This window comes from Trichosurus vulpecula, chromosome 3 (assembly GCF_011100635.1).
Source record: "Trichosurus vulpecula isolate mTriVul1 chromosome 3, mTriVul1.pri, whole genome shotgun sequence".
NCBI classification, from domain to species: domain Eukaryota; kingdom Metazoa; phylum Chordata; class Mammalia; order Diprotodontia; family Phalangeridae; genus Trichosurus; species Trichosurus vulpecula.
In genome coordinates this window covers 25,134,963-25,156,264 of record NC_050575.1, presented here as the reverse complement: position 1 = coordinate 25,156,264, position 21,302 = coordinate 25,134,963, and the positions used below count along the sequence as shown (strand labels likewise).

Genomic DNA, 21,302 nt, shown 5'->3' with positions numbered 1-21,302 from the left:
CATTCCACTGCATTCATGGACCATAGTTTGTTCAACCATTCCCCAAACTGTCTATGAGGGTAAGACATCTCCTTAGTCTTTGTTTTTCTTGTCTATCCCCACTTAAAATCTCCCTTTACGATCAGAAAGTTTCACTTGTGATCACTCCTCCCTCTTAATCACTCTCCCTGCCTCCTATCCCTACCAATTTCACTGTCGAGCATTGTGCATTTCTAAAACAAACTGTGTATGTGCACACATAAAACTAACTCTCCTTTGTCCATGATACCTCCTATGTAAAACTCTCCTTGATTCCCCTCAGTTTTCAGTGCTCTCTCTTTCGTTAAAGTCTAATATTAACTTTTGTGCACAATTTATATTACTTAGTGGAATGTAAGCTCCTATAGGGTAGCATCTGTTTTTTATTTTTATTTTTGAATTTCCAGTACCTACACGATGCTTGCACACAGGGAGTCCTTAATAAGTGTTTGTTAAACTTAAATAAATAGCAGCATTATTGGTGGTAACAAAAAATGGAAAAAATATATGCATAATGATGTGGAACTTATTTTTTCCAGCTTTTTCTTATCACAAATAATGCTACTAATGATGTGGAAGGGCAGCTAGGTGGCACAGTGGATAAAATGCCAGGCCTGAAGTCAGGAAGACTATTCTTCCTGAGTTCAAATCAGCCTCAGGTATTTATTAGCAGCTACATGACCCTCCACAAGCCACCTAACCCCGGAATGATGAATATGAAAAATTCAGAGGAATATGAGAAAATTAGTTTGATATGAGGCAGAGTGAAAAAAAATATATTTAAAAGAACATACAAGATTAAATAATGTAAATACGGACAACCTTAAAAGGCAACAAAACTTAGGCCAAATAAAATATGTAATGTTAGTACTATACAATCTTATTTCTAGAAAGAGAACTCAAGGCACCAGACCTCTCATTTTTTTGGACCCGAGCCTCTAACAATTGGCCCTCTTATCAAAAACTCAACCCTAGGACCAAAAATCCAGATACTAGACTTCTTGATGCCAAGACCTTATCTATAGAAAAAGCTACTAATAAAGCAGAATCTGATGCACACTATCATTCATAGAATTCTTAAGGGTAAGAAAAGCAATAGAAAGCTATCTACTATAGCTAGGAAACCCTAAGTTCATACTTTTCTGATCCTGGTGATAGTGAATAACCAGATTCTTAAGGGAAATCCACTCCCCGCCTTCCCACCCCTGCTACTACAACCCCTTCTCTCTTCTCCATCCACACCACTGTACTATATGAAATCCCCATTCTACAGTTTAACAAATTTCCCTTTATTTAAGACCTCTTCTTTTCACGTTCCTTCTATGTTTTGGCATTCACGGAAACATAGTTTTCCAACACTCCCTTAGTTCCAACTAAAAGACAGTGAATCCCTGGCAATCCTGACAACACCTTTTCTTCCTTGGGTTGTCATGACACTGCTCTCTCTTGGTTCTCTTTTGCTGGATCTGTCCCATTGCATATGGCTCTGTCCTACAGTTCCCTTCTCTTGAAGTGACTTTATCAACTCCTAAGGGTTCAATAATTATTTCTATATGAACGACTCCCAGATATACATATCTGGACTTAACCTCTCTCTCGAGTTCAATTCCTGAATCAACAACTGCCTGTGGGATATTCCCAACTGAATGTCCCATAAGCATATCAAACTTAACATATCCAAAAGAGAATACATTTTCTTTCCCCTAAAGCCCATGCCTCTTTCCAAGTTCTACATTTCTGTCAAAAGAAATACCATTCTCCTGGTCACAACCTTGGTATCATCCTTGATTCCTCAATTCTCACTTCATATATCCAGTCAGCTCTAAGTTTTGTTACTCTCATTTCTGCAAAAATTAATTTAACAACAACTCAAGTCAACAACAATCTCATCTCTCCCTCCCCATGAAAATAATTTGATACCCCTACTCAATTTAGTCAATATTTACTCAGCTTATTGTGATTTAATGGGGATCAGTGATTGTTTTAGTGAGTTAAGTAGAACAGAGTTAAGTTAGAATTAGTTGATGACAGAAGAATAAGTTATATAGTTTATAATAAATTAATCCACCATGTGTTAATGATACTACTACTTCTGATTGATTTATAGGATAGATTTGTACCGTATTTGACCTGTTGTAAAGACTCATATTAACTTGTATTAGGAATGTGCTGAATCGGCACCACCACCACCTCACCACCCACCCCCCCAACTCCTATGAGTCCCATGGGAGGACTATGTTTGAAAAACCACAGCTTAGCTTCCTTGTTACCTTGTCATGATGTTCTTACAGGCTATGGAATGCCCCAAGACACCAATGACAGTCTTACGATTTGTGGAAAGCCCTAGAAAACTGGTGACAAAGTACTAGTGGTTGATGGATATATCCCTTAGCCAATCACTGGAGTTCCCCTGGTTCAGAAGATTAGTCAATCATAGGAGTTTCCCTGCTTCTAAAAATGACCAATCATTCAATCGTACCGCCTCATTCTCTTCTTAGTGACCTCCTAAGGGCTATGAAAACCCATGGTCCATGAGCTGAAGGGTTCTTGACTGAGAAGAAGGTCTTAGATCAAAATGCTTAGGGACCACTGGTCTTCCTAATAAACTGATGATGCTCGGAATTCTTCCTAAGCTGCCTTTTGTTGCAGATTGGATTTTTACAGCCCACATCTCATAGAATCATGATCCTAGTATAAGTCCTCATTATCCCTCATGTAAACTACTGTTAACAGACCACAAATTGGTCTTCCTGCCTCAAGTCTTTCTCCTCTCCAATCTATCCTCCATACAGTGCCAAAATATTTTTCTTAATGTACAGGTCTGACCATGTCATTCTTCTAATAAACTCCAGTAGCTCCCTCTTACTTCAAAGATCAAATACAAGCTCTAGCATTTAAAGCCTTTGACAGTGTGGCGCAATATAGCTTTCTACCTCTGCTACAATCCAGCCAAATTGGCAATGCTGTTTCTAATCCATAACATTCCTGTGCCTTCATGTGCTGAATGTCTTTTTCATCTTTTTGAGAATCTCCAGTTTCCCTTAAATACTCAAATGATGTCTCTTACATGATTCTCCTCTCTCCAGCTACTAATGCTTCACTCCTCCATTACCTTCTATTTTCCTTTCCACATAATTTGTATTTACTCATGTATATACATGTTACATCCAAAATAGAAGATCAGCTCCATGAAGGAAGAAAATGTTTTTACTTTTTGTCTTAGTTTCCTTATATTACAATGCCTGTTGAGTAGTAGCTGTATAACAAATGCTTGTTGATACGTTGGTTTCTCTTTGGAAACACCTGATAAACAACAAAGTGGTAAGTAATACGTACTATCCATTGCAGTTATATAAGCATGCAGTTTGGTTTAACCACTCTTGAAGAAATGTACCTTGTGTATGGGAGCAGGGAATAGTGATGTTCAGGTGTTGTGTCAAAATAAAATGTATTTAAAATGTATACAAAAAATAAATTTTCTAAAACAGAAACAAATTATGAATATCCATCTTTAAAAAAGTTTCAAATTTCTAATAAGCAGAGAAATGAGAATTAAAGAGAAAGATTATACCCATTAACTTGGCCATGTTATGGCAAAACAGGCATGTCATAGCAGTCACTCTGCTGCTGAAATCATGAACAGACAGGTATTACCTTTCTGGAAAGCGATCCTGAATTATATGAAAGCTGTAAGGTCATTTATACCCATGACTCAATGAACTGACTACCAGCACTCTATATTAACATTACTGACAGGAAAAAACTTTTACAGACGTAGTCACAGCAGTATTATTTATAAGAGCAAAGACCCTGGAAACTGGAGAGGTTGCCAGCAATCTGAAAAGTTAGATGGCGTGTGAATATAACAAGACATTCCTATGCCGTAAGAAAGAATAAATATTACATTCCAGACAGATAATTTTCATATCACAATAAGGCATTGAGGGACAGCTTTAACGGAAGAGAAACCACATCTCTCCTGTCAGATTGGCTAATATGGGAACAGGAGAATCATAAATGCTGGAGAAAATGTGGGAAAATTGGAACATTGTTACATTGTTGGTGGAATTGTGAACTAATCCAGCCATTCTGGAAAACAATTTGGAACTATGCTCAAAGGGCTATAAAAATGTGCATACCCTCTCAGGCAATATCCTAAAGAGATCAGACAAGTAGGAAAGGGACCCATAAGTACAAAAATATTTACAGTAGTTCTTTCTGTGGTGGCAAAGAATTGGAAATCAAGGGGATGCCCATCAATTGGGGAATGGCTAAACAAATTGTGGTATATGAATGTAATGGAATACTATTGTGCTATAAGAAATGAAGAGCAGACAGACGGACTTCATTGTAACCTGCAATGACCTATATGAACTGATGCTGAGTGAGGGGAGCAGAACCAGGACATCATTATACACGATTATAGACACATGGTATCTGTAAGGACTAATTTTGATAAACCTGACTCCTCTAATCAATGCAAGGCTCAAAGACAGCTCCAAAAGACTCATGATGGAAAAAGCTATGCACATCCAGAGAAAGAATTATGGAATCTGAATGTAGATTGAAGCAAACTTTTTGCTCTCTTTTTTTTCCCTTCTTTTTTGGTTTCATTTCTCCTTTCTCATGATTCATTCCATTGGTCATAATTCTGCTTTACAACTGGATTATTATGTAAATAAGTTCAATGTGAAGGTATATGTAGAACCTACATTGGATTACAAGCCTTCTTGGGGGGCAGGGGGGAGGAGAAAAGGGGAGAGAAAATTTGGAACTGAAAAACTTGTGGAACTGAGTGTTGTAAAATAAAATTAAAAAATAAATTTATTAAAAATAAAAAAATAAAAAACTAGGCATATTAATTCAGTTAGATCTTATCTATCAACCAATAATACCAAAAGTACAAAAGACTATTGAATGAAATAACATAAATGTTTGTTGAATGAAAATATTCTCTGAAGAATATGAATATACCTCAATCATACCACCCATTCAACTGAAAAATAATAATGGCCTAGGAAGGATGATGATACCCTTCCTAGAGATTTAATTTTGATACTCTGATCATACTAAAAATAAATAAGATGATATTTCACAAATCAACTGTCAAACTGGCAGCCTGAAGCAATATTTAAATGATAATGGCTATCGAGTGCTCCAGTGGTAAATAATGCTGAGACTAAGCAGTTCCCTCTTCCTCAGAGTCAGTGGCTACGGCCTTTATGTCTTTGCACAGCCTATCCCCCAAGCCTAGAACGCTCCCCCTCTTACCTTCATTTCCCCTGGAACCCCAAGCTTCCTTCAAGGCTCAGTTCAAGTACCACCTCCTTCATTTGATTCTCTATCTTTTAGTGTTCTATTCCCAAAATCACCGTGTATTTATTCTGCAAATGTCCTGTATTCTACTAATTGTTAAATATATTACATACTCTAGTGAAATATATGTTCCTTGAGGGCAGGAGCTGTCTCTCTTTTGTACCTACACCAGAGTTTGAGGCACATAAGAAATCCTTAATAAATGCTGATTGATCATCAAATTGTCTACCAGAGTCTGTGCGTATTCCACAAATTATCATTAATGATGACGTTTAAGTCAATATGCTGAAATTTGAGCTACCATAAGCCGGTAGTTTTTTCCAATAGTTGATGCCAACAGTTAAAAAAATAAATACAACTAAAACAGAAGATTTCTCTTTTCTATTCCATACTTACAGTTGGGACAATAGAAAGCTCAATTTTCTAAAGGCTATCTCCAATAACCCGGTAGCTAGATCAAATGCTTTTCTACAGATGATATTCAGCAGAATAAAAAAATCTACAAATGATATGTAGTTTCCTCCCTCTGAAAAATTGTATTAAATGAAAAAATGTAGATTTAACATAGATCCTTCAAACAAAAAAGAGTGAAGTAAGCTACTTCAACACTAGTTAGGAATCAGAAATAACAGAGACATGGCATCTTTTTGCTAGCAGGAATGAAATAGCCAAAATCCATCCATATATAAACAAGCCAAAATATAGAAATTTAACAGATAATCTAGATTCTATCTTAGTTTACTTTTACAACCATCCAATTTGAGATGTTTGAAAGGCAGGTGGAGATGCAAGACTGGAGGTGAGAAGAGAGATAAAGATGGTAATAAAATCCATGGGAACTGATGAGGTCACCAAGTGAAATACTATAAAGGGAAAAGCGGGCCCAGGATAGAACGCTGAAGGACACGTAAGGATAGAAAGTGTGATCTGGAAGAGGATACAGCAAAAGAGATAGAAAATAAGTGGTTAGAAAGGTAGAAGGAGAACCAGGAAAGAGTAGTGTCCCAAAAACCTAGAGAAGAGAGCATCAAGGAAGAAAAAGTAACCAGCAATGTTAAAGGATGCAGAGAGGTCAAAAAGAGTGAGAACCGAGAAAGGGCCACTGGATACGGCAATTGGGAGATCATTACCAACTTTGGAGAGAGCAGTGTTAGTGGAAGGATAAAAGTCAGAAACTAGAGTATAAATAAGGGGTTACGAGAAGAATGAGAACAGAGATAATGGAAGCACTGACTATAGATGGTATTTTCAAGGAGTTTAGCTACAAAGGGCAGAAGAAATATAAGACAATAGCAGGAATGGAAGAATCAAGTGAGGGTTTTTTTGAGGACGGGAAGATATGGGCAACATACAGTAAAATTTATGACTATATCTTTAAGTCATTCTGACATCAACAAAAAATACTACTATCCCATAAAAATTAAAATCAGAATATGATGGTTCTAAGCATACTTACAGTAAGATAACTATTAGCATCCACATTGTCAGTGATAGTCTGTCGTTCTCCCCTGTGGTTAATTTTCCTAAACCTTCTTCGAGACTGTCTTCCAGCAATTTCTCTTTGGAGGAGATCTTCTTCATTATCTTTGGAATTCTCTACCTGAAATATAAGTTTGAGCATATGGTTAAACATTCAGTTTTTCCATATCACTGAAATTCTATTGAGTCTTATAAAACTAATAAGGAAGTCATACACATAACTTGCTATCACCCAAAAATGTACCATAAGAAAGGAGATTGTGTAATTACGCACTCACTAGTTCAACAAAATCTGAAGTGACATTATGAGGAGGAGGCCATAGTTTCCTTCCAGGAAACTGACTTTCTTGCTCTCTTTTTCTAACTGAATCACACATTCTAAAATTACAATTAGTGAATATAATTATATACTGCCTGATGACAACCATTTTATTTAGCCAACATAATCAGTCACACCATCTTGTCTATATAACTACATATTTAACAAAGATTTAGTTAATTTTTATACTTATGCAAGTCACAATCTACCAATAAGTATGAAGTCAAAAAGATTATGTATACACTGGGGAATTCACAGTAACTCTGCTGCCAAAGCACCTGCTATGTCATTAATGCTCACTATAACCTACTGAAGATTAAGCTCAGTCAGTAGCAGAGCAAGTGACATGACACTCCTATTATAAACTTCTTCTATACTCAAGTTTTGTATCCTACTCCTGGCACTACCCTGCCCTCTACTCTTTTGGAATATACAAGAATGTTTGGAATGACCTTCCCTCAAACTCCCCTCAGAGTTCCTCTGTATCTTCACTTGGTCTCTACTGTCCTTTCTTTGCAAGGCTAACCCTTTCGCCCATGTCCTTGTTTGCAATCAATTCCCATCCCCTCATGTTTAGTCCAAGACCTTAGTGAACCAAGCACCCATTTCAAATGTATCTTTATTATCTTCCTCTCCAATACAGTCTTCTTCTGCTTGGTTCTCAACAATCCTCCCCAAATCCATATCTCCTCATAATTCCCTCTGAAAACACTTAACACAAACTGCCCTAAATGCCCTGTGTGCTTGTCTACCCTGTTACACTTTCAGTTCTTTGAAGGCACAGTTTGTGTATCTTTGTATGCCCTCATACACTGAATCTAATGCAATGACTTACAGAAAAAGGCACTGAATAAATAAATCTGAATTAAATCATGATTATTTCATCTGTTTATTTTAGATCATAAGTTTAAATGTCTAAGTAAATAAAAAGGCAAATTTTTGTGCAATGGGTACTGTGCAAGTTAAAGAAAACAGTAAACCATATAAATTTTTCACTCAACAATAACTTGGCTTGAAACTTTTCAGACCCAAGTACAAATGTTAGACATTGGGAAAATAAGGTATCATGGATTAACATGCTGTATCATCTCAATAGCCAAGGACAAACAGAAGGAGGGGAGGGAACAGAAGAGAAGGTAGGGGAGGGGGGGAAGGTACAGTATTTATTAAAGCACTTATTATGAACCATTATCAACACAGGAGATACAGAAAGAAGCAAAACACTGTCTTTGTTCTCAAGGAGCCCATTATCTAATGGGAGAGTAAAAAAAGCAAACAAATATACACAAGCAAACTATGTATCAGATAGATAGTAAATAATCAAAAGAAAGAGAGCACTAGAATTAAAGGGGTTGGGAAAGGCTTCCTGTAAAAGACTGATTTTATTTAGGGCTCACAGGAAGCTAGGAAGCAGCGATGAGGAAGGAAAGCATTCCAGGCAAGGGGAACAGCTAAAGAAAATGCTCAGAGCCAAGAGATGGAGTGTCTTGTCTGTGGAACAGCCATGAGGATAGTATCAATGGATCAAAGAGTATGTGGTAGGGAGTAAGGTACAAGAAAACTGGAGGTTGCCAGCCTGGAGAGACTGGGAGGAGATGATGTTGGCCTCTACAGTATAATGAGTTCTGTTTTGGACATGCTGAGTTTAATCTAGATGTATGCTGAACATCCAGGTTGAGATTTCAGAAGGGCAACTGGAAATAAGAGATTAGAGGTCATCGGAGGTTAGGACAGGATAGGTAGATCTGAGACTCAGCATAGAGATGTCAGTTAAATCCATGAAAGCTAATAAGATCACCAAGTAACAGAGAAAGAAGAGGGCCAAGGACAGAACGTTGTGGGACACCTATGGTTAGGTCATGACCTAAATGAGGATCCAGCAAAGGAGACTGAGGAGTGATCACACATGTAGGAAGAGAATCAGGAGAGAGTAGTGTGCCAGAAACTTAGGGAGAAGAGCCTAATAAGGAGAAGAGGGTGATCAACAGTGTTAACCATAAAGCACAGAAGAAATATGGAAAAAATAGTAGAGATGAAAGGATCAAGTGAGAGTTTTTTAAGGATGGGAGAGACATGGTCATGTTTACGGGGGATTAGGGAAGGAACCAGGAGACAGAGGGTGATTGAAGTTAAACGAGAAAGTGGAGATGACAGAGGAGGGTAATCTGTTGAAGGAGATGGATAGAATGGGATTGCTTGTATATGTGGAAGGCTGGGCCTTGCTAAAGAGTCAGGCCACTTCTTTGTGTGAGACAGGGGTGGAAGACATAATAGCTGAAGAAAGCATATGAGTGATATGAGATAAGGAAGAGGGGAAAAGAGGGAGTTCAAGGCAAATGGCCTCAATTTTTTCTATTAAATATGAGGCAATGTTCTGAGGGGGTGGGAGCCATGGGAGGGTTTGAGAAGGTTTGGAGGAGCTGCTACAGAGTGGGATAGTGAATTTATAATGGAAATGTAAAAGGGCTTCCTTATAGCAGTGAAGGCCCAGTTGAGGTTGTATAACAAATATGCTGTGGATTCTGTTCAGAACAGTTACATGATTTTCTCCACCTCTGTTCAGCTGTACATGTGTAGGAGCAAAGGCAGCAGACAGTGGGAATGATTCAAAGCTAAAGTTTGGTAGGGTATTATAGGTGATACAAGGGGTCTAGGGACTCAAGAGAAATGGGAAGTGTACAGCTGAACAAGTTCACCAAGTGTAAAGTTGAACTAAATCACCAAGGGGTCAAAATGGGGGAAAAAGGAAGGACTGTGGCTGGTAGAGGGGAGATGGCCTGGCAGAGAACTTAAGAAGGCCAAGGTGGTTTGCACTCTGAGCTTTGAAGGAAGCTGAGGATTAGGTAGAATTGAGTAGGCAGCACATTCTTGGTATGAAGAAAGGAAGGAGAGGAAAAGAGGAACAGCAAGCATTCAGTCTGATTGGATAAGAGTACATAAAATGGAATAATGTATAATAAGCAACACTGGCCTCTGGGTATTTTCTCTGGCTAACCTCATGCCTGGAATTCTCTCCCTCTTCTGCTCCCACTACTGACCTCCCTGGCTTCCTTTAAGTCCCAACTAAAATCCCACTTTCTACAGGAAGCCTCCTAAAACCCCTTTTAATTCCAGTGGTTTCTACCTTTTAATTATTTACTATTTATCCTATATATAGCTTACTTCGTAAATTTTTGTTTGCATGCTGTCTCTCCCATTAGACCATGAGCTCCTTAAGGGCAGAGACCGTCTTTTGTCTCTCTCCCCAAGGCTCAGCATAGTGCCTGGCATATAGTAAGTTCTTAATAAATGCTGATCGATTTGATTGAAAAGCAGGCTGAGGTCAGTAGAGCCAAGATGATGGAGTAGAATAAGCATTCCAGCTGAACTCTCCCAACAATCCTTTCCAAACAATTTTAAAATACCCATCAAACTGAACTCTGGAGCAACACAGCCAACAAAAGGTCAGAGTGAGACATTTTTCTGGTACAAAAGGGTAACACTGGAAGTGGGGCTGGCCTAGAGCACACACAACAACAACACCAGTGGTGGGCCTTGGAGGTAGCAACAGTGGCATCAACATCCTCAGGAGCTCTGAACCCAGAGACTGTAAGAGGACTGGACATCAAATCAGAAAGAGATTGCAGGAGAAACTTAGCTAACACTGGGCACAGGACCAGGCTCTGTTTGGCAATTCCATTGCCCATATGCAGTTCAGTTGTAGTTCCAGGGCAGAAAGGAGAGCTTTCTCCCTCTCACAAGGAAGCAGGGGACCTGGTCAGAGGTCCATGAGGTCAGAGGTTCACTAGCACTTGCGACTGTAGGGGAATAGGGGCTCTTCCTAAGTAAAGAACAGGGCACAGACCAGGAAAGCAGTGACCATACCTGTCCCCAGATAATACTACCTTAGAAGCACTGAAAACTTACAGATCTCCCCGCCCCCCAGAACCATGTCTCAAAACAGTAATATAAAAAAAGCTTGACGCTTGGGACGGCACCTCCCCACCCCTAGTTGAGCAAAGCAAACTTTAACATAAAGTTCAAAGTCAAGAAACAGGCTGGAAAAATGGGCAACCAAAAAAAAAAACATAACCATAAGAAGCTACTATGGCGGCAGGCAAAACCAAAACACAAACTCAGAAGAAGACGGTAACATGAAAACAGCTATAAAAAAAGTCTCAGAGGAAATAATGCAAATTAGACATAAGCCTAACAAGAATTCCTGGAGGAGTTAAAGAGATAGAAGTGGTAATGGAAAAACTTGGAAAAGAAATGAGAGTGGTATAAGAAAACTATGAAAAGAAAATTAACAGCTTGGTAAAAGAGGCACAAAAAGAAGAAAATGACACCCAAAAAAACCATAATTAACCAAATGGTAAAAGACACACAAAAATTCACTGAGGAACCCCTTAAAAAGCAGAACTGACCAAATGGAAAAAGAGGTACACATACTAAATGAAGAAAATAATACCTGAAAAATTAGAATTAGGCCAAGCAGAAACTAATGACTCCATGGGACATCAAGAAACAATAAAAAATAGGCCAAAAAAATGAAAAAATTGAAAAAAATTTGAAATACCTCACTGCAAAACAACTGACCTAGAAAAGGGATCAAGGAGAGTCAATTTAAGAATTACTAGACTACCTGAAAGCCATGATCAAAATAGAGCCAAGACATCGTATTTCAAGAAATTATGAAGGAAAACTATCCCAGTTCAGAGGGTAAAAGAGAAATCAAAAGTACCCACCAATCAGTTCAAAGAGATCCCAAAATGAAAACTCCCAGAAATATTATAGCCAAATTCCAAAGCTCCCAGGTCAAGGAGAAAATGTTGCAAGTAGCCACAAAGAAACCATCCAAATATCATGGAGCCAGTCAGGGTCATATAAGATTTAGCAGCTTCCATATTAAAAGAGCAGAGGGCTTAGAATATGATATTCTGGAAAGCAAAGGAGCTAGGATTACAACCAAGAAAAACCTATCTAGTGGATATTTAATAAAATAGAGAACTTTCAAGGATTCCTGATGAAAAACCCAGAGCTGAATAGAACATCTGACATTCAAACATAAGACTCAAGAGAAGCATAAAAATGCAAGTATGAAAAAGAAATCATAAGGGATTCAATAAGGTTAAACTGTTTACATTCCTATATGGAAAGATAATACATGTAACTCCTAAAAACTTTATCATTAGTAGAGCAGTTAGAAGGAGTCTATGTAAACAGAGGTCAAAAAAACTTAGAAACTGAGAAAGAGGGATGTACTAGGAGAAGGAGGAAGGGAGAAAAAGTATGGGGGAAGTTATCTCATACAAAAGAGGTATGCAAGAAAAAGGTTTTATAGAGAAGAAATGCAGGGATGGGGTTGGCAGGCAATGTTTGAACCTCACTCTCATCACCCTCACTCTCACTCTCAGAATTGGTCCAAAAAGGGAAGAGAATATATACATACTCAGCAAGATATAGAAATCTATCTTACCTAACAAGGAAGTAAGAGGGGAAGAAGATAAGAGGGGCCAGGGGAGAGAAAATAATAAAAGAGAAGGTAGATTAAAGGAGGTAGTGATCAGAAGCAAAACAGAATTCTGAGGGGGGAGGGGAGAGATAAATAGAAGAAAATAGGTTGGAGGGAAATATACAGTTAATAATCACAACTGTGAATGTGAATGGGATGAACTCACCCATAATATGGAAACAGAGAGCAGAAAGGATTAGAAACCAGAATCGAACAATATACTGCTTACAAGAAACACACTTGAAACAGAAAGACATGCATAGAATTAAAATAAGGGACTGGAGCAGAATTTTATTATACTTCAGCTGAGGTAAAAAAAAAAAAAAAAGGCAGGGGTAGCAATCATGATCTCAGATGAAACAAAAGCAAAAACAGACCTAACTGAAAGAGATAATCAGAGAAACTATATTTTTCTAAAAGGTATCACAGACAATAAAGTATTATTTTTTAAAATGTACAGTAAGTTTCTCTGATAAAGGTCTCACTTCTCAAGTACATAGAGAACTGAGTCAAATTTATAAAAATAAGGGCATTTCCCAACTGATAAAAATGAGAAGTTTTCAGAACAAAAGTTATCTATAGTCACATGAAAAAGTGATCTAAATCACTACTGATTAGAGAAATGCTAATTAAAACACAACCCTGAGATACTACCCCAGACCCATCTGATTGGCTAACCTGCCAGAAAAGGAAAATGACAAATGCTGGAGGAGATATGCACTGTAGGCAGAGTTGTAAACTGCCCTAACCATTCAGAGAACAATTTGGAACTTTGCCTAAAGGGCCATAAAAATTGTACACTCTTTGACCCAGCAATATAGCACTGCTAGGTTTATATCCCAAAGAGAACAAAGAAAAAAGAAAAGGACTTATAAATACAAAAATATTTACAGCTGTTCTCTTTATGAAAAGAATTGGAAATTGAGGAGATGTCCACCAACTGGGGAAAGGCTGAACAAGTTGTGATGTGACTAAGATGCAATACTAATGTGCAAGAAATGAGGGGGTGGTTCCAAGAAAACATGGGAAGACCTCACGAACTGATGCAGAATGAAATGAGAAGAACCAGATCACTACACACAGCAACAGCAATATTGTAATGATCATCAGCCACTATGATATTTATGATATCACATATAATACTATGATATATGATATATGATGATCCAAGACAATTCTGAAAGATCCACCTCCAAGAGAAAACTAATGAACTCTGAATACAAATTGAAGTATAATTTTTTCACTTATTTTTCTTGCTTTTTGTGACATGAATAATAGGGAAACGTTTTACATGATTTCACATGTATAATTGATATCATACTACATGTCTTCTCAATAGGTGGAGGGGGTTTGAGGGAGGGAGAGAATCTGGAACTCAAAAAAATTTTAATGGTAAAAATAAAGAATAAATTTGAAACCCTTAAAAAAAATTTTTTTAAGAAGAAAGGCAGGCTGAAAACAGAATGTATAGGATCTTAAATGTCAAACAAAGGACTCTATGTTTTATTCTAGAGGCAGTAAGAAGCCACTGGGATGTGAGCAGGAAAATAACATGCACAGTACTGTGCTTTAGAAATACTGTTTTGGCAACAAAGTGAGGCCAGATTAGAGAGGAGAGAGATGGGAGACAATGTGACCAATTAGGAGGCAACAGCAATAATGGTCTAGATCAGAGACAAGGAGGGCCTGAACTCGGATGGTGGTGTTCATGCAAATGCAAAGAAGGAAACAAGGTGCTGATATTTTGACAGAATAAGATTTGAAAAGTTATTAGATATGTAAAATCCACATTGATAAAAGAACTCACTACCTACCTCAAGAAATTAAAAATTCACTGTTGCTAGAGGTATTTAGACAGAAGTTAGACTTGTCAAATAACAAAGACTAAAGTAGATAACATCCTTCCAACTCTATTCTATGAACTCAAAATCTCTCTAGCATGTAAGGATAACTCATTTTTTGATGATTATAGCTACCTACATAAATCTAAGATATTACAACAATTCAATAACCCAATGTAAATTTTTCTATGAAAATTCTCTATTATTAGGAGCTTCATTTCCAGAAAGAGAATTAGACAGGAGGCTAAGAAATGCATTTCAAGACTTTAGAAAAAGTAATTATTTATATTGATAGCTGCTACAACTAAACACCATAAAAACTATTTTAAGTGTCGAGTTAATGAAATGGAACACAATTGTTCCCCATAAATCAGACAACACTGTAATCCAAATAATAGTCCACACTACTGTCTTTCAAGAGCAAGGAACTGGGTTCTGATTCTTTTTTCAGAGCAAAGAAATGGTTTCTGGTTCTTTTCTCAATTGAAAATTAATAACTGGCAGGATTTCTGTAACATGGTTTTTATTTTTCATGGAAATATATCACTCAAAGACACTTAAATTAAGTAAAAGAAAATTCTGAAAATTAAAAAAGGACAATTATCTTTAGGTTCTAATGAACAGGAAGAAAAAGCCTCCCTTTAAAATCAAGAGAATATTTTTATATTTAGCACTTAAAACTATTAAAAAGCCTTTCAACTTTCTGTTTGACCCAATTCATTCCCACAGTCTTCTCACCAGTAGAAGTAATTTGCTGAATATTTTTCAGACATTTATGTCTTTCAGGCTACCTACCTTTAAAACATAATATGTATTCATATACTGTGATAATAACTATTCAAAGCCAAGATTCTTCCCCCAAACAGTGTATGAATAAATACGTGAATGCATTTATTTTTTAAAAAAATAAAAAAGTTTATTTTCAAGTAATTGGCAAATGGAGATATTATTACTGATTTCATATTGTACTAACAGGAAAGAATAATAATATTATTAAAATTCACTTCTATATACTTTTTTACAGTTTACAAATTGGACTCTTCAATAATTCTATGACATAATAAGTAAATTTAAAAAATCCCTCTCCCTTCAAATCCAGAAATTTGCAACTTTTCTGAACTTATTACTTTTCAGGGCTCCATTTTCCATCTGCTGGAAGTACCCATTAGCTATGAAATGTTCAAAGCAAAAGATAATAAGACATAGTATGAAAGCAGAACATATTATCCAAAAAATTATCCCATTATCCAAAAAGTGAAGTGTCAATTTGAGAAATTAAGAGATGAACCAAGAATTCAAAGAATACAAAAGGGTTCAGACCTACATATTGGTATAGCTTGCCTACTAGTAACTGCCATCATATTAATATTTCTCAATGAGAACCTTTATCACCACCTACTTACGTCCCCTTTTCATGAGCTGGTACACATGGGTGTCACCCCATTCATGAATATGAAGAGAGGTCAGTTACCTACCAAGCCATTTTGAATATGATACCAAATATGGGTATAAAAATTAAATGTATTTATCAGTTAGTAATCATCAGGTATTTGCTACAAGAAGTTATCATCTTCAACAACCTCTATGGAAGAAAAAGATTTAAGCCTTACAATGAAATGGCATAGTATAAAATGGATTACTCAGGGATTAGAAGAGATAAAATCCTCTTGCCTTTCTTAAAATCAACCAATGATACATTTTCTGAAGAAAAACTTCACTGATAATTTTCAGATAAAAGCAGAGTATCAAATAAGACATCTGCTACCAATATGACCTTTTCTTATACCCAGTATAAAATTTTAAAAATTTTATTTTAAGAAATAATCACATCCCAAGCTTAAGCTTTTCTTCCAAACATTTGCTATTAGAGGATTTTAGTTTTTTCTTCTCTTATTTTTAATTATAAATTTTTTAAATGCTGGAAATGTTTTTCTTTATTCTAACAACAAATCAGCATTGGACACTGAGGTACTGACAACTTATTGTCAGAATAAAGAAAAACACTAGCTGTCCCAGTCAACAGTACTAACACTAATGCTCCTCACCTTCCCCAAACTAGCTCCTCCTCGCTGCCTTATTTCATGGCATAGTACCATCATACGTGTAGTTAGATTCAAAACCTCAGAAATCTCGATGCTGCTTCTCCTTAAAGAGCCACCAAGTTTTGTTGATTCTTCCTTCCTATTAGGTATTTCTATTGGTCCTTCATTTCCATGCCCACAGCCACTACTGTGCAAGCCCTTATGACCTCACAACCAGACAACTTCTCGTCCCTATTCTATTCCTTTAAAATCCTTCTTATTTCTGTTGAAGCAAATAATCTTCCTAAAATACCACTTCCATCCTTGTCATTCCCTTGTTGAACTTCTCACACCATCCCCACCACTCTCCATGTATAGAGAATAAAGTTTGAAGCTCTCAGTATGGTCTTCAAAGATGACCATAATCAGATCTTTCTCCCAAACAAATTATCTACTCCAGCTAGTTTCAGATTCTTATTATTGCCTTGCACACCAAGGGTACACTGACACCTTGGGGAAATGAATTTCTTTTAATTTAAGAAAAGTAAATTTTTTATTTTTAAAACCTGGAAATTTTTGGAATTACAACTAAGATATTTAATTTATTACATAGGCAACCTGAAAGGGCTCTCAGATTATCTAATACAACCCCTTCATTTGAAAGTTAAGATAAAAGCTGCCCAGAGGGGGTAGAGAAATCTATCCAAGGTCCTATGGGTATGAACCAGCAGAGCTCCCACTGCCCATAGGCTGCCGGGTAGCACTGTGGACAGAGCACAGAGCCTGGAAGCAGGAACACTGGAGTTCAGATCTGGCCTCAGATATTTCCTAGCTGTGTGACCCTGGGCAAGTCACTTAAACTACTGTCTGCCTCAGTTTCCTCAATTGTAAAATGAGGATAATAATAACATTCACCTCCCAGTGCTGCTGTGAGGATCAAATGGGATAATATCTGCGAAGTGCTGATGTTCCCTTTCCTCCTGCCACTACACCATGCTGAATAATTAACTATTAATTCTGGTAATAATAACTGACATTTTATAGCACTTTATAGTTTAAAGAAATCTTCACAAGTATCTATATGCTACCTCAACTCTAGTCTTTATTTTTATGTAAAGGAAACATGCCATAATTTCAAAAACTGTAACGTATAAAACCAGTACCATGTTTAATTGTTTATAATCACACCATTAAAAAAAAACAGTAAGAGAAATTCTACTGACATTTCCAGGAGGGTTTTATGGAATGCTCTTTCAGATTACACAAACATGGCTTTAAGGTAATATGTTAGCAACATATAATAAGAACATTCACAACAACAAGTTCACAAATTCATTGCAGGATTGAAATTCTTCCCTCACCAGGACCAATACAACTATTTCTTCTTGTCCTGTGGGATTTTTTTCCCTTCTTCTACCATAAATCCGCCTCAAAGGAGGATGTGCCAGGGAATGGGGAACTGAGGAATTCTTCTACATAGTTTAACATTTCATAAGTATTAGAGCTGTTAGGACAGTCCATTTGTATCCCTCCCCATTCCTACAACATTAATAGACTCACTACACTACCTTTTTTCAATTTTATTGTGCAAGTTATCACTGGAACATATAGAAGCTCCCTTGAGCTCACAATGAATCACAATATACCTAAGCAAGTTTGATTCTTCAGAGACTATAGCTGTGCCACAACCACACAACATTATATTTGTGAATATCTGTGTTTAAAATTTGGATCACTGAACTAATTAACAGTCTGGGATCATGAAAAGTGTGATAAGTTTTCCAAAGGTAAGCCAGATTACTCTCTTCTTTCCAAATCAATGACCCAATTTACTACCCAAAGTGCCTGTCCTAAAGGGTCTATACAGAGAGGCAGCATGGAGAGTAGAGAGCAGCCTCAGAGACCTGGGTTCAAGCCCCACCTCAGACATTCAATGCTATGCCTTACTTCACTTCTCGGTGCCTTGAGCAACTCTCTAAGACAAAAAGTGACAGAGAAAGTGCCAACCTGGAGTGGTGGAAAGAATCTCATCTGGAAGGTCCCCATGCCAATGAAATCACAGGCCTAGTCCAATACCTATACAATATTCAATATAATATAATCCTCTGTGTGTGGGGGGGTGAGATTCAGTTATCTGCTATAGTGTATAAAGTGAGGTACATCTTCACTTCTTACCCTTACTAAATCTGAAGACTTGCCCAACTCCATCAATAGGTCTCTAACCCCCATCTGTGAAAAGTTTCCTGTGGAAAGACCTGGCTTTGCAAATGCACACTCACTACATGCCATGGTAACTTATCCAGACAGATGTAGCTCTCTTTTGATAAATAATAACTGCTACTTGTGTTTCAAACTGATGCAGTGCTTCTACTAACCAGTAGTGAACAAAGCAAAGTGAAACCTCTTCAGTGCAATGAGGAGTCCTAGACTGAATGAGGAAATATTCAAATGCCAGTTTTCACACTTACTAACAATACAACCATGAGCAAGTCAATTAACTTCTTTTAATCTTTTTCCTCATCTGTAAAATAGAAATAATGATACTCATACTACTTAACTCCCCAAGTGGTAGGAAAACTATTCTGTATTCATTCCATCTCTCCCTCTGTCTTACACCCCCCCAAACCCTGTTCTTTATCCTCACCATGATTTCAAATCCCTCTGCCCTACTCCTGTACTAGCTACAATCTTCCCCCTTCCCCAGACTGACTCTTTGGTTAACCAGATCAACTCTACACTCACTGTCTTCTCTCAAGACCCTTGCCTGCTTATTCTTATTGCCAATCTTGTGCTGCCAAGCTTCAGCACTGGATTACTCTCACCATCTACTGCTTGCGTCTGGCCAAATGAAGGAAAATCACGAATCCATGCTAACCAGGATTTACTACAAATTTATTTTACACATATTCAACTAGGCTCTCACTGTGGCAAAGCAATCCTCTTCACCTCCCTGACTCATTATCCCACCCACCAAAGCAGCTATATCAAATCTTTTCATCCCACCTCATCATACCCACTCTGCTTCACCCACTTCCAACCCCTCAGCAGAACACCTTGCTTCATATTCTTCATATTTTAATTGAGAGCAAGGACAAGGTCCTATTTAGCCACATTAATAAATGTTTGCTAAGTGACGAAGTGGATTATTAACTCAAAGGAATTCTCCTCTCCACTCACCCCCCCAAAAAAAAATCAGTGCTGACTCTAAATTCATTCCAGTATGGATACTGGAGCACAGAGATGTGGGTCAAACATACTTGACTAGAATACAGCACAATTTTCTTGTGGTTAAACAAATGTCTTATAAGAGATACGTTCAAATTCTTAACAACAACAACAATAACAATGGCTAACATTATATAATATCTATTATGTGCTAGGCACTGTGCTAAGTGCTTTACAATTATTATCTGCTGGATCCTCATAACAACCCTGGGAAATGGGTGCTACTGTTACCCCCATTTTACAGAAGAGGAAACTGAAGCAAGCAAAGGTGAAGTGCGCTGCCCAGGGTTACACAGCTAGTAAGCGTCTGAGGCCACATCTGAACTCAGGTATTCCCTGACTGCAGGCCCGGTACTCTGTCCACTGCATCACCTAGATTGCATGTACGTAGCTCATAAGGATTTATAAAGCTAAAAGTTACTACTTCATTTGATTCTGACAACAAGCCTGCAAGGCAGATACTACAGGAGGTATTATCCTCATTTTGGAGATGAAGAAACTGGACGCTCAGAAAGACTGACTCAGCAATAGTCACGCAGACAATAAAGTTCAGAAAAGAAATCTGAACTAGGTTTCAGTTGTCCCTAAATTAACTGTTTTCCCATTCTCAGTAAAATAGTGAAGTATTAGAATCTATAAAATTGCTAATCCACAGAATGCAACAAAATAAAATCACCCTACACAATCAACACTGTGTAAAAATTTGGCCTTAAAAATCCATTTAATTACAAAATAGCTCTTTATATTGCTTTTAGCAACCAAAATACACAAAGGAAGAATTTAATTTTTCAAGAATTTCCAGGTGATAAAAGATAATCCAGAATAGTCATAATCTTGAAGAAAAAGATTTTATTAGGGAAGAAAATTGAAGTTCAAATTTGAAGTAAGCCCTCCTCAAATAAATAAAAATACCAACAAATAAAAAAGTCTGTCAGTAAGATTTTTTGAACTGCGTCCAACAGAATGATCTTAGGAAATCTCACTTTAACTTCCAAAATGCACATCAATATTTAGCAACAAAAGTCTATTGGAAATCATAGAAGGAAATGAGTGGGGCAAGAAATCTGCCAGAAACTGGCCTTTTTCCATACTATATCATGGGAAATGTTTGAGAAAAAGTTTGTGATCTCAATGCTAAAAGCAGGTAAAGTATCAAGTTTAGCAAATTACTTTCTACACTAATAAATAAGCAAACAAGATAAAAGACAGGTCACAGGTAACTGACAAAAATCTACTATACAGAAAACATTAAAGGGGTATAAATTGTAACTTCATTTTTCAAGGAACTCAGCCCAAGTAAATATTTGTTATAAAATGACTCATGTTGAGTTTTGTACATAATATTTTTTAAAAAACTTATCTTCTATGATATGAGAAAGCAGGAAAGGTGAGCCATAAGTTGTGAGAACAATATTGCTAACTATAATGATGTTGGCAGTGAGAAAAATCAAGCATAGTATTTAATAACCATCACCTAAAAGCAAAAAATAAATAAAGACCTTTAGGGAGAGAATTATACCCCTCATTCATAAGAAAATCTTTCACACTTTTAAGAATCTAAGCAGAGAATCAACTACGTGCCATTCTTC

At 37.0% G+C, this 21,302-nt stretch overlaps 1 protein-coding gene across 9 annotated transcripts in view; it reads right to left on the bottom strand.

Annotated features, from left to right (window-relative positions):
- RAPGEF6 (Rap guanine nucleotide exchange factor 6) overlaps window positions 1–21,302 on the bottom strand; it is a 236,387-nt gene that overhangs the window by 158,607 nt on the left and 56,478 nt on the right. For all 9 annotated transcript variants that reach the window (XM_036748835.1, XM_036748842.1, XM_036748840.1 and 6 more), the window contains exon 6: window positions 6,791–6,934. In XM_036748835.1, coding sequence (XP_036604730.1) covers window positions 6,791–6,934 — 144 coding nt within the window. The remainder of the gene's footprint in view (window positions 1–6,790; window positions 6,935–21,302) is intronic.